Raw genomic sequence first — 13,967 nt, 5'->3', positions numbered from 1 at the left:
ACTAGTTCGATCTAAACACTGGGTTGAGTTGTGTTATAAATCCACAAACCGTCGGCGGTCTGTTTGATTTTACTTTCGTCGTACACGACGAATATATTTTTAAGGTCATTTTCACGTTTCAATACAGCGTAAATATTATACTTGGACCACAACTCGACGACTTCGATCCACGGAGCGTTCTGATCGATTGTCTCGACGTCCGTATCTTCTCTAGGACTGACCAGTCGTAATACATTAGGTAGAAACGTTTTATCATCTTTATCGATAGCTTGGCAATATTTAGTCAGAAGTGAGATCATTTTAGGTACGGTTTTCGGAGGCCATTTGGTAAACCCAATCAGCGAATATTTACCAATCAACGTAATCAGCTCGGGTTCCGTTAACGTATTACGAGTTGAGTCACCGGAGTCGATGATTTTAGGTAAAAATTCAGCCGATAAGTTATACTTTCGAAGAGTTTCGGTGGCCAGTGCTTCTTGTAATTTATTCAAGAACGAATCATACAGTTTGATGTAAGTGACCGGTGTATTAGGTAGGGATTTATTCCATAAATAACACATGCTGAGGAAGAAATCGCTGGTGGCGTTTTCGACGAATTCAGTCAACGATTTTACACCGAAGGACGGTGTCCATGGGGCGAATCTGGCTCCGTTCAGCAGTGCTTTGGGAATGGTGAAGAAATTATCCCATTTTGTAATGCTCCAGTCGAGGATACGTTTAGCTTTCTTCATTCGAGTCAACGTAGCTGAGATTTGATCTTTGTAACAGTTGTTTACAGCTATAACGTTAACGACGATGGGATGAACAACGCTGTGACAGATGATGGAACATACTCGATCTTTAAATTCGTCGAAGGTCTCTTGTTTTTCACAAACGTACACCAGTAGGCTCGTGATACCGGCAACTTGATCTGCAGTTTCGATTTGACCAGGAATAACGTTAATACTGGAGCATACCTTTACTCCACTCGATTCTACGGTTTGGACGTTGGATAATTTAAGATTTTTATCTTTGTAAAATAATACTTGACAGAATTCCGAAACTCTGGTACAGAACGATCGAAAGCTATCGTTACTCGTAGACGGTAAAGAGACTAGAACTTTCCAGCACAGTATCGTTTTCATTTTCAGCTTCAAGATACCGCAACGGATTCGTACGTTGTTGACTAGAAGATCGGCCAGTTTATCTCCGATGTAATTAACGCTGAGACTTTTACCGGTTAAAATATTCGAACTCCATTGAACGGTTTTCTCAGCATCTGCGGTATACTTGACGATACTCCTGGGTAGATTTTCCTTCGATTTCATCGTACCCCACAAGCTGAAATACTCGTCTAGGGGGAGATGAACGATGTCGACGAAATCGTCGCGTTTCTTACGTATCAGATCGACTTTCTGTTTCCAAATTCGAGCATATTTTCTAGCGTTGTTACGTTTCAATCGTTTCTTAACCGTTCTTCTTAATCGTCGATGTTCGCGTTCGATTCTAAATTCGGTCTGTTCTTCGGACTGTTTACGATTCGAGTCGAAGAAATTCGAGTACAGAGTTTGGAATTGTTTCAGAGCGTTGTTCAGATTATCGAGAACTTCTTCGGATTTTCGAACAGGGACTGGTTCAGGAACGTATTCTTCGACGTAAGGTTCTTCTTCGTCACTCGTGACCGTAGCTTGTTCGGGATCGTAGAGCTCTGATTCGGTAACTTGAGGAGTGGGTAGCTTTGGACTCGGTATGGGAGCTGGCGAAGCTATTTTGACCGGTTCTATTGGTGAAGGAATTCGTTGGAAGACTGGTTGAGGTTTAGGATCGATGCTGCTCGAGAATCTGAAGTTGAATATATTCGAAGTTTGAACCGGAGATGGTTGTTTGATTAGAGGTTCTGGTATTTCAGGCTTTTTGAAAGTGAACGATGAAAATGCATTTTTCGGAGATACGTTTTCTTTGGTGGGTGTTTCGATAAAAGAACTGATCGGTTTGATTTGCTCCGAATTGAACGTGAATACAGGTTTGGGAGATAGATTTTTCGGTGTTGGGATTCGTTCAACGATTTGGATCGATTCGGTTTCACTTTGCGAGTAAATATTACCGAACAACGAGATGACTTTGTCTTTCTGATCTTCTGCTTTGTAAGCATTTTCGTTCAATTTATCGTATTCGTTGAAGCTCGAATGTACTTTGGACAAGGTTTTCTTCGGAGTATAACCAGGAACTTTAGAGACAGCTTCGAGAATCGATGGTCGTTTATTCCTCACTATGTACGATGATCCACAAGCTACTTTCATCTCCGGTACTGCAAACGAAGACTTCGATCCTCGTACTTCGTTCGTTTCGTAATCGAAAACAAAACCGTGCGACTCGACGAACGATACGGTTTCTTCATCGGTATCAAATTCCAGGTTCTTTTTCACGAACGATAAAGGGAATTTGGATTTCTGCGTACCGGACGAGTACGAATTGACGAGCACGGTTAGAATTTGAGTTTTGACCGTACTAAAGTAACGTTGTAAAATGCAAGCGTTCAAGTAACTAGTTCTCTTGACCAGTTTGAAAAACCTGGTGTACAAATTGTGCTTGAAAGCGAAGAATATCTCTTTAGCTTGACGAGCGTATTGTTTAGAATTCTCATCGTTCCATCTGATCACATCGGGAATATCTCCGCTGTCGAGTAACAGCAGCATCATGTAGATTCTAAACTCGGATTCGTTCTCGCATTTGATGCCTTTTTTCTCCAAGTCTTCGTACATGTTGATGAGCATTTGTAAACAATTGACTAGATTTTCGGCGTTGATTTTCTCATCGAATATTTTCGGATCAGCTCCGAACAGAAGATCGCCGCAGCAGATATGGAATCTAGCGCTTTGCTCTAATATCTGAATGATGTTCTTGCTGCATAGCTGCTGTTGGATTATATCTTTACGTAGACTGCGTAATCGATCCCAGCAAAAATGATACCATTCGGTGATATCGATGTTTTCTTCGATTTTAGGCATAATATTAACGACGATATGATTCATTGTGTCGATCAGCACAGGCTCTGGACGTAATTCATGCGGTAACGGTTCATCTTGATCGGCCGAGCTACGCGAATACTCTTTGACGAGCAGTTCGGGCACAACGTGCATTTCGTTATCGACCACCTGTCCTTCGAATACGCTAAACGAGCAGTAAATCTCACGTAACAAACGTTCCTTTTCCGGACACATATCCGGGCACGTGCCGTTCACGATGACGCTCATATTCTTGTTACCGGTTTTAAAAACACTCTCGCGTAAATATTTATCGCGTTCTTCCAAAACCGATAACTTCTCTTGGAACGTGACGGCGGTTTTGTACATGAAGTCGGTCGAAAGTGGATCGACTGGTTTGCTTTTTTCCAATTCGTCATCTTTCTTACGAACCGAATCGTCTTCGTGTTTCTTACTACGACCAAGTTTGAATTTCGGTTCGGAAAATAGCTCTTCATCGTCGTGTTTCTTAGCACGACCAAGTTTAAACTTCGGTGATTCGCCAAATGATTCTTCATCGTCGTGTTTTTTACGACCAGATTTGAACTTAGCTTCGGAAAATAATTCTTCGTCGTCGTGTTTCTTACGACCAAACTTGAACTTCGGTTCGCCTGCAAATGGTTCATCGTCGTCGTATTTTTTCCTAGGTATTTTTAATCTAGTCTCCGAAACGATTTCTACATCGTCGTCGATGATTTTCTTACGAGAGAATAATTTATGCTGTTTGGATTCATAGGGCGAATCTCGTTTCAACGATCTATGACTAGGTTTCGGTTTGGCGTTGTCTTCGTCCGGTATCTTAGGAGGTTCGGGTACTTTGAAAACTCCGAAGGTATCTTTACTATCGAGACTACTCACGTCCACATCGTCGTAGTACATCATTTTTCATCGACTTTGGTGGCGTCCAAAAGGGGCTCCAATTCTGCACAGAAGAAAACCACCAATACGTTACTCAGCTATACGGTTCATTTAGTCTGGACGTAGGTACTGTTCGTCACTTCCAACAATGTACTTGAAAAAATACCATTTTTTTGGGGGAGCAAAATTACACATTAATACATAAATAAATATGTACATCGAGGCGGATAATACTTACAATATGTATAATTAACAGATACATTACACATATTACAAATCAAACGCCAATGTGGAATTATTACAGTACGCGTACGACCGAATTATATGTTAAGCTACAGTGACCTGTTTTAGGATACGATACGTTAACGGAAGTAATTCGAATGAAATTAAATATCTCACCTCTGAACATCAGCGATGTTAAATCTTCGTATTTATGTATCGGTGCTTGCCAAACGAATCACCTAGAAGAAGAAAAATTAATTGAAAATTAGATCTTTACGAATCACCTGTTGGTCTACTTAGAAAACAAACTCCCTTTCGTTTGGTGTAACTGTGTAATTCAGCTACTGGTTTTTGTACACGTTTCAACGATTACTACTCGTATATGTACTTATATAGAGAATCGTTGATGTTAATTCGTATTCAGAAAGTTTAATGATAATACGAACTTACCTAAGATTTGACACTGAATTCATTTTCAAATTGAAGCGATGATGACAACAGGATAGAGTTGAATAGACGACGCAGGAGTCACTCCTCTAAGACGTTCCACGAGCACAATATTTATCACTGATGAAATATACTATTTCACTGAAGAATACTACAATATTTAAACGATAGAAATTAAGCAACTAAATAATTTATAAATGCAAAATTGTTACACAAAAAAAGGTTAGGAATTTAAAGCGAATTCGTGTTTCAGATTCGTGATCGTGATTGTTTTTGGACATCTTTTTTGTTTTCCTCTTATGCAAGGTTACTGAATTGTCAAGGTTTTCAGAAAAAAAAACAAGGTTAACAAAAACCTTAATCGAATCGAAACGTATTCTGCGTTTTCATTGGTTTAACAAAGATTGACGTCTGACGTCACACAAACGATCACATTTTTATATTTTTTTAGAGCAGGAATTCAGGAAATTTCCTGAAGTCTACTCTCTTATCTATAATTTGGTGTTTCACTTGTTTGTCTTGAAGTTTGTCTATTAATGGTGCTCTAGCTAAATAATAAATTACTTGAATAGTATAACTTGAGTGTTCCTATAATTAAAGATGCCGGCGAATCTAACAGACAATCTCATTGATAAGTCAGAACCTTTGATGTTGGATTCCAATGAGCGACAAGTAAAATTTATTATTTTAAAAACTCTCCGGCAACGATTACGTGTTAAACTTGAACTGGACAATGTGAAAGATTACGATTGCTTCGAAAAAGTTGATAATTTTGATCTAAATTCGTACCAATTCACGTACGAGCATAATAATAAAAGTTTTCTACTGGATTTTCTCCCTACTCACGTGATCCTCACTGTAAGTATTCATTACCTATGAAGTGGTTTCACTTATCAGCATTTCAGCAACATGTGTCATGTGTGTATATTATATACTCAATCCTTTGAATAATTTACTCTTTACAGAATCGAGAAACCGGCGAAGGCAGAGCGATTTTTTACGATGACCATCCCCTGTACCTTCTAAATGAGCAGGCGCAAGTAGTCGAGTCCGATAACACTTTAGGAGCCGTTGCTCGGTTATATGCAAAAATCCTTGGAAAATTCGGTATAGAAATGTAAGTATGGTTTCTTACATATGTAGTGTGAAAATGCGTAATGCTCGGATTAATGTAAAAAGAAAAAAACTTATCGCATGTGTGCGTTGGAACAAATCAGGTACCTACTCATTTCTAAACATCCTTGTTTCATTTTTTTTTTCAGGCTAACTTCGAAGGAATAATCGTTGCCAATAAATCAAAAATATGATAGCCGTTGTTTTTTTTCTACCGGATTCGATTAACAGTGAAAGACTGAAAGTATTCTAAGTACCTATAGCCACGAAATTCAATACACAGTTGTTACTTATTCTTGATCGTGTTATTTTTATAAAAAAACATCATTTCCTATACTAATTACTTACAACTTACTTATCGTTGTAGCATTTCATCATTTCTGCACTTCAGGTTACGTGATTTGACCTAGAGTCATTACGATGTTGAATTGTTGACTACATTTGGAGAAGTATTTCTTATTACCCGATGATCCTTCTTTTTTAAAAGTGTCAAAAAAGTTATTCTTTTGTCTAAGACTCCGCATTTTTTTCAATTTTCAAACTGTACTTGGTCAGTTGGTGTTGGGCAAAAATTGAGCTATTAAGAATCTCTATGTCTATTTTCAATTTTTTTAAATAGCTAACATTGAAAATGAAAAAAAGCACAATTTTGAGTTTTCGGTATCCTACTTTGAATTCTTATGTCGTCTATTTTTTTCGTTTTTTTAATTAGGTTACCTACTCTTTTTATTTAGGAGAGATGATACAATGAATTCTTACCTGGTGCATATTTTTGAAAATTCAGGATTTTCAAACCTCGCAGAAGCCGTGAAGTGTTGAATGAAGTTTTAAAAAGTTCGATGATTGGATTTTACATTATCTAGAAATAGACATGGTTGAGGTGTGATACGAGTAGAACCAACTCTTCCAAAAAATTACGTGTAGTCTTAACAGCACACGCAGAATTTCAATTTGAAACATCCCTGTGCCCCGAAATATAAGCAGGAATTTGAGTATGTCTTTTGTAATTTGTAATTTTATTAGCAGATAATGGTGAATTTTGATTATTTAGATGAGAAAAACTAAAAAAAATATATACGTACTTACCTACTGAAAGTTTTAGCTCTTCAATTCCTACTCGACGTTGGAAGCCCTCCAAGTTGAAAAAACATGAATTTTTCCAAAAAAAATTTACATTTTTGGAGCCGAAATTTCAGTTAATATGTAATGCTTTTTGTCAAAATTGCCAAATGGTCTCGTCTTTTGATGAAAATCGTTGCTATCTCACTAAATCATGCCCCCCCCCTCCCCCGAGGGTCTAACAAAATAAAATTATTTACATAATTGTTTCAGTTGTGGGAGTTGCTGAAATCACAATATAAAAAACAAAATGATCAAGATTTTAAGTTTTATTTGTAATAACATTACATTCAAATAAGTAAGATTCTATTTGTTAAGTTACGTCATGATAATCAACTTTTTATTATAAAATTACAACAACATTAAAGTAGTATCGATTTTGTAAACATCCAACTTTGTAGTTAGTTGTACCTACTTATGCAGTACCTAATGCAAAAATCAAATATAAATTGATTCAATAACAGATTTTTCAAGATTCAAGATGCCCTGGGAACAGAGATGAACGAAACTAAAGGGGGAACAGAAGGGCTGAATGCACAGCTGCAGGGCAGCTTGCCATATTGCCTTCTGGGCATGCCTATGATAAGTTGGCAAATTCGTATTTTTTGATACAAGTTGCTGAAGTTGATATTAGATTTGACCAATTTCTGGATAGAAAACTAATTTTAAAATAATTTATCTAATAACCAAATGAATAAATTGCATAAATTGAATTAACATACTTGATAATAAAAATTATCAAAAGTTTGTGAAATTGAGAATTTTTCAAAATTGATTTTTCGGTTTTTACTTTTTAGCGAATTATTGAAACTTCAACATTGTCCATTTTCGGCTAGGTAAGTACTTATATATTTTTTTATTCAGTAAAAATGAAGGATATACTCGTAGATACTTAGTCCTGAACCTAATAAAAATTCCCTCAAACAGAATTTTATAATTTTTGGTCATTCTGGATCTGGAGCCTCCAGCTGGGATTTTCACCGCTCCAAACTAGAAAAATTTCTGTAGAAGGCGTGGAAATTTATTTGAACGGGTAAAAATCGAGTTTGCCTTGTTCTCAAACTGTTTGAAGTACTTTTTTGATTTCTGAGTCGATTTCTTGGCGGACACCTTGAGGGTGTTTTTTGACCGGAATTCAATGATAAAAAAGGTATGATAAGGTGTTCTATATAGGAAATCGGATCAAATGTGCATTAACTTCTCAAAATAGCTCACCAATAAATCACAACTCGATTTATAGCTGCCTAAATTAATTTCAAACCTTTCTAGAGACATTTTAAAATTCTATAGAGAAGTCCGAAATCGTGCTGAAGGCTCCAGAAAGGCTCAAAATGGTGAAATTCGAAAGAAAGGGGGGGGGGGATGGTTTTTGACGAGACATAGCGATTTGTACAAATTTCAAAAATTTACCTAAAAACAGAAAATTTTTAGTTTTTAAAATTTTTTTCTCCTTATGAGTTATGGTAAGTAATATTTTGTATCTTTTCTATTGTCAGTTTAATACACTTTGAAGCAAAACCTACTTGATGTCTCACTCTCTCTCTCAAAATTAATTTGAGTGGAATGAGCCGAACTGTAAATTAAAATAATATACAATATTGCAAATTACCTATTGTTTTTTTTCACATTAAGAAAATAATACTTACACAACATAAGAAAAAAATAGTCTAGGTGAGTACCTAATTAATATCGAACCTAGAGAGTGTAGCAATATTTGTGAAGAAACGTTGCGCGTTATGATCGTTCAAATCCTGCCTGATTTTGCATCCAATGGCAGTTTTGGCGGCGTTCAATTTTTAAATTTTGTCAAGTTACAGATAGTTTTCTGATCTAATCGAGTAAAAATGTATATTAATTTTCATTTTTTTAATCTGCTTCAAAAAATTGTTTTTAATATTTTTTTCTTGTTCTTTATTCATATAATTAGTAGGTATTTTTAATTTGAAATAACCGCTAAATTTTATTTTGTAAGTGCGATACCTATTAATATTTTTTTTATAGGAAATCAAGTACCTATACATATACCTACACAAAAGAGAAGAACACAATAAAATTATAACCATATAACCTACCGATGTTGTACATATTATGCAAGCAGTCTTTTTCGTTAAGTAGGTACTCTCTAGCTTAGTGCTACCTTTATTAAGATTTTTCATGCTTATTTATTTTATTATACAATTTATTTTTCAATTTCCTTAAAACGGTTACATTTGCAATTTTAATATTCATTTTCAATTATTTTTCGTAAAAAAAAAGTTATTCAAATACCTACTCACAATAAATTGCATTACCTAATTATTCAACTTACGATGTTGTAATGTAAGTAGTATTTTTCGATAGGTACATATCTAGAAAGTAGAAATAATAGGAAAATATTAGAACCATGTTCGAACATAATTTTGAAAAACACAACGTTCATAGTAGTTAAATGAATTTATCGTAGAAACCGACTATTCACCAAAAATGTCAGCCAATCCAGGGATAGGTATAGTGATGCTTTATTGGTACCTGCTTGACTGGTATGTACTGTGTTACTAGTGCTACCTTTATTAAGATTCTTCGTGCTTATTTATTATTGCAATTTCTCAATTTTGTAAAAACAATTACGTTTGTAATTTTAATATTCAGTTTTCAATTATTTATCTCAAAAAAGAAAAAAAAAATTATTCAAAAATACTAAACACCCAATTATTTGACTTTTGAAGATTTCATAGTTTTATTTTCATTTTTCAAATTGAAAAAAATAAAATAAAAATTATCAGCACACACTTGGTGCATACCTATCGACTGAATACCATACACAATTTGTTAGAAACCAATTCAACGAGTAATTAAAGAATACACATACAATGTAAGTAAATCATTATTGAAAATATTGATTACATATGTAGGTATATATTGCGAACCTACTAAAAATTTACTTCCTGTCCTGTTCCTACCCAAACTTTTCCTAAAATTTTCTTAGATAATCTCAAAGTAAAAAATGTAAAATCCTTAATGAATATTGAATATACCTAGGTACTCTTTATTTGACGATTCCCGAGGGCGCGGAAACAGAAAAAAGGTAGTACCTAACTCGATCTCATGAAAGATTATTTACTCCTAAAAGAAAAGTTTTCAGAGTTACCTAATATAATACTTAATACTTAATCAAAAATAAAAAAATCAACTAAAAAGTAGTTTTCATTGTTGTAGGAACAACAAAAACACTATAGTGTTTGATTATTTTATTTTACTTTCACGAGTATAATAATTATTTCCGAGTCGTCGTTTCCTGCGGGTATTAACGCCACATGTTTGGAAAATTGCTCTGATACCTCCCCACCACACCCCATGACCAAAGTAGGTGATGGAAGTGGTAGTCGTATGTGTCTACTACCATTTCATGGTCATGAGTGGGGGGAGGGGTCTCACAGGGTCTGGCAATAACGATTTCTCCACAAAGTACATATTGGCGGTGTTACCCAACCTGGTAGGGTAATAACGCCATGTCATTTCTTATGCAAAAAAAAACTCATTAAAACCCTATTTTTCCGGACAAATCGACAACTATTTTATGTTTGGGACCTTAAAAATCAAGTTGACAAAAAATTGCAACACTTGAACAATAAACGTGCATAATTGTTTTCATTCATTTTTTTTGTAATTGTTTGTAATTTTTTGTAAGTAATTATGATTTTTTCTTCAACAGTGGTTTTTTGTCTAGACTGTCTAAGGGGCAGGTCACCTTCGGAGGGTTCACCTTCGGAGGGTTCCCCACCCGCCGAATCACCAGATGATCCACCATCATACGAACAATGCGTCGAATTGTCTAACTTGTTAAGAAAAGAGGACCACCTATAGTATGTCATAGATAGGTTATCTATTAGTCCGGCATATGACAATAGGAGTAATTGCACCCCCCCCCCGCCGATCCACCGGGACAACTTTTTTCTTAAAGGGGACATCCTAAGGAACATTTTAAAGCAAAGTTGCCAAAAAAAAAGTTGGCCTTACTTACAAAATGGCGGCCATTTTGATTGATAGGTCAGCCGAAATCGCAGATTTTGCGTTTTAACATAGGATTTGCACGAACTTTTTCAAACTTTACAAAGGTAGATCGAAAGATCATGCAAAAATTCATCACCTGTCAAAATTTCAAGTGCTAAAGTGCGTTTTTCGATTTTTGTTGAATTTTTGAAAATCGAATTTAGGCCAAAAATGAGGGAAAAAATCAAAATTTTACCAAATTGACCAAGAAAGCTGAAATTTGGGATACACCCTATTTTCGTCATGCCAAATCGATTGAAAACGGTTTCGACTCGTTTTGAGCAGTTCTGGAGCTTCCAGAAAATTTTTGAAACTTTAAATTTTCACGAAATTTCATCAAATGGAGATGGAAAGCTGAAATTTACTCTACAATTCAATTTCAACACCCTCTGAAGACGACTTCAGGTGGGTTCAAGTAATTTTAGGGCCTCCAGCGACTTTTTTTGAAAATTACTGGAGCCTCCAGCTGATTTTTGAAGCTTCAAATTTTCACAAAATTTCATCAAATGGAGATGGAAAGCTGAAATTTACTCTACACTCTAATTTTAACACCCTCTGAAGACGACTTCACCTGGGTTCAAGTCATTTTATGGCCTCCAGCGACTTTTTTGAAAATTACTGGAGCCTTTTGAAGCTTCCAGCTACTTTTAGGAAATTTCAATTTTCCAAAAAAAGTCATACAACCTTTCAAAAAGTTGCTGGAGGGACCAAAACGACTTGAAATTCACCAGCAGTCAACTTCGTAGCGTATTGAAATTAGTTTGCAGAATGAATTTCAACTCTCCATCTCGGTTTGATAAAATTTTGGGGAAATTTCAAGTTTCAAAAATTTACTGGAGGCTCCAGTAATGTTCAAAAAAGTCGTTGGAGGCTCTAAAATGACTTGAAATCATCCAGAAGTCGTTTTCAGAGGGTGTTAAAATTGGAGTGTAGAGTAAATTTCAGCATTCCATCTCTATTTGATGAAGTTTTGTGAAAATTTAAAGCTTCAAAAATCTGCTGGAGGCTCCAGTAATTTTCAAAAAAAGTCGCTGGAGGCCCTAAAATTACTTGAACCCACCTGAAGTCGTCTTCAGAGGGTGTTGAAATTGAATTGTAGAGTAAATTTCAGCTTTCCATCTCCATTTGATGAAATTTCGTGAAAATTTAAAGTTTCAAAAATTTGCTGGAGGCTCCAGAACTGCTCAAAACGAGTCGAAACTGTTTCCAATCGATTTGGCATGACGAAAATAGGGCGTATCTCAAATTTCAGCTTTCTTGGTCATTTTGGTGGAATTTAGATTTTTTCCCTCATTTTTGGCCTAAATTCGACTTTCAAAAATTCACCAAAAATCGAAAAACGCACTTTAGCACTTGAAATTTTGACAGGTGATAAATTTTTGCATGATCTTTCGATCTACCTTTGTAAAGTTTGAAAAAGTTCGTGCAAGTCCTATGTTAAAACGCAAAATCTGCGATTTCGGCTGACTTGTCAATCAAAATGGCCGCCATTTTGTAAGTAAGGCCAACTTTTTTTTGGCAACTTTGCTTTAAAATGTTCCTTAGGATGTCCCCTTTAAGAAAAAAGTTGTCCCGGAGGATCGGCGGGGGGGGGGGGTGCAATTACTCCTATTGTCATATGCCGGACTATATGTGTCAGACCTTAATAAAATATGAAAAATACGTATTACTTCGCAAGCAGCTATTCTTTTCATTCATTGCAAATAATAATTGTTATATGTTATATGTGTCATTTGTTTCATTTTCATTTTTTTTTTCAAAGTATGTAATTGAGGTTAGATTGGTGAAATGTAAAATTTGAAAGAAAATGAGATATTTTTAAAAATGTGCTATAACAATGTCAAAAATAATGAAATTTTTTCATAAATAACCACTGGAAAAAGGTTGTATTTTGACATAAGCTAATTTTCTTTTCTTATTTGAAATTGCGAGTATTTGGACAACAAGGGGATCAGGAAAATTCCCTGTGATAGAAAATTGCCCGTGGAAGAAAATTCTTCGCAGGGGTGAATAAATTTGCTAGCTAAAAAATTTGACCACAAGGCATTTTGGCTAATGAATTTTTTGAACAAAATTTGTGGGTTTTTGGGCCAACGTGGCTCGATAATTTTGATGAATTTGAGAAAATAACCTCATGTACGTTCGAATTGGTACGTGAGATACCAGAATTGACCAAAGTAGGTATGGCTATTTTTATCAAGGATGAAATATTCCTACCTATTTTGAGCCATGTTAAGTCTTGGTATAAAATTATCTCGGTTGTAGCTTTTATTCGTAGATTTATTTTTAGATTACGATGTGAACGGCTAAAAACGATAGCCAATCCAAACCGTAAAGATAGGATATGTGATCGTAAGTTGGTACTCTCTAAATTTGAAACAGTCAATTTCACTGCTTAGCAGTCACGACATTTTGCCTTTTTAAAGCAGTAGTTTTTTTTTACTGCAAAACAGTGAAAAATTACTGAATTGGTCAGTAAAAAATCATTTTGACTGACCAATTCAGTAATTTTTCACTGTTTTGCAGTAAAAAAAAACTACTGCTTTAAAAAGGCAAAATGTCGTGACTGCTAAGCAGTGAAATTGACTGTTTCAAATTTAGAGAGTAGGTATCAAGCAGGTCCTACCTTTGGTTGTACCATTGGAAACGTGTGAACGCAATGACGCGTTTATTACTCTAATTAAACATGTTCAAAGAGAACATTTTCAAATTGAAATCGAGTGCTTATCTTCTAGTGAAAATAGTCACGTAGATAAGAAAAGCAAGTTGTTTGAATTAGCTCCGTTTTTTACGTCATTTTATTGAAAATATTGATGTGTCCATTTCCATACCTACATATATACATTGCGAATCTATCCATTTACTTCCTGTTCCTACCCAAACTTTTATTCAAACTTTCTTGGAAAATCTCAGAGTAGAAAATGTAAAATCCTTAATGAATATTGAATATATGTACTCTTTATTTGATTCCGGAAGGCAGAAACAGCCAAAAAGTTAGTAGCTACCTCGATCTAATTAAAGTTTAATTTTACTCCCAACAGAAAATGTTTTCGAGTTACCTACCTAATATGTTAATAATATTAATTTTAAAAAATCAACTAAAAAGTAGTTTTTATTGTTGTTTCTGTTTTATTTAGTGTTTGATTTTATTTCCCTTTCACGAATAAAATTTCCGGC

The 13,967-nt window shown here is 35.1% G+C and overlaps 2 protein-coding genes across 2 annotated transcripts; one reads left to right on the top strand and one right to left on the bottom strand.

The window, feature by feature from the left end:
- Positions 1-11: 11 nt before the first annotated feature.
- On the bottom strand, positions 12-4,836 carry xmas (RRM_XMAS2 and SAC3_GANP domain-containing protein xmas). Its single transcript, XM_065360392.1, has 3 exons — positions 4,533-4,836; positions 4,260-4,321; positions 12-3,924 (listed from the first exon to the last, which is right to left on the bottom strand). Exon 3 carries the CDS (start codon positions 3,882-3,884, stop codon positions 12-14), a length of 3,873 nt encoding a protein of 1,290 aa, XP_065216464.1. The 5' UTR covers positions 3,885-3,924; positions 4,260-4,321; positions 4,533-4,836.
- Positions 4,837-4,975: 139 nt separating this feature from the next.
- On the top strand, positions 4,976-5,940 carry LOC135842778 (uncharacterized). Its single transcript, XM_065360409.1, has 3 exons — positions 4,976-5,387; positions 5,495-5,646; positions 5,792-5,940. Exons 1-3 carry the CDS (start codon positions 5,130-5,132, stop codon positions 5,808-5,810), a joined length of 429 nt encoding a protein of 142 aa, XP_065216481.1. The 5' UTR covers positions 4,976-5,129; the 3' UTR covers positions 5,811-5,940.
- The last annotated feature ends 8,027 nt before the right edge of the window (positions 5,941-13,967 follow it).

This window comes from Planococcus citri, chromosome 4 (assembly GCF_950023065.1).
Source record: "Planococcus citri chromosome 4, ihPlaCitr1.1, whole genome shotgun sequence".
Classification (NCBI taxonomy): Eukaryota; Metazoa; Arthropoda; class Insecta; order Hemiptera; family Pseudococcidae; genus Planococcus; species Planococcus citri.
Note: the sequence above shows the minus strand (reverse complement) of the source record. Positions and strands in the feature narration are given on the sequence as shown.

Excerpts from the sequence above, each read along its gene's own strand:
- LOC135842778 (XM_065360409.1), top strand. The coding sequence starts at position 5,130 with ATGCCGGCGAATCTAACAGACAATCTCATTGATAAGTCAGAACCTTTG. Across the intron at positions 5,388-5,494 it reads CTACTCACGTGATCCTCACT|AATCGAGAAACCGGCGAAGG; the intron begins GTAAGTATTCAT and ends TACTCTTTACAG.
- xmas (XM_065360392.1), bottom strand. The coding sequence starts at position 3,884 with ATGATGTACTACGACGATGTGGACGTGAGTAGTCTCGATAGTAAAGAT.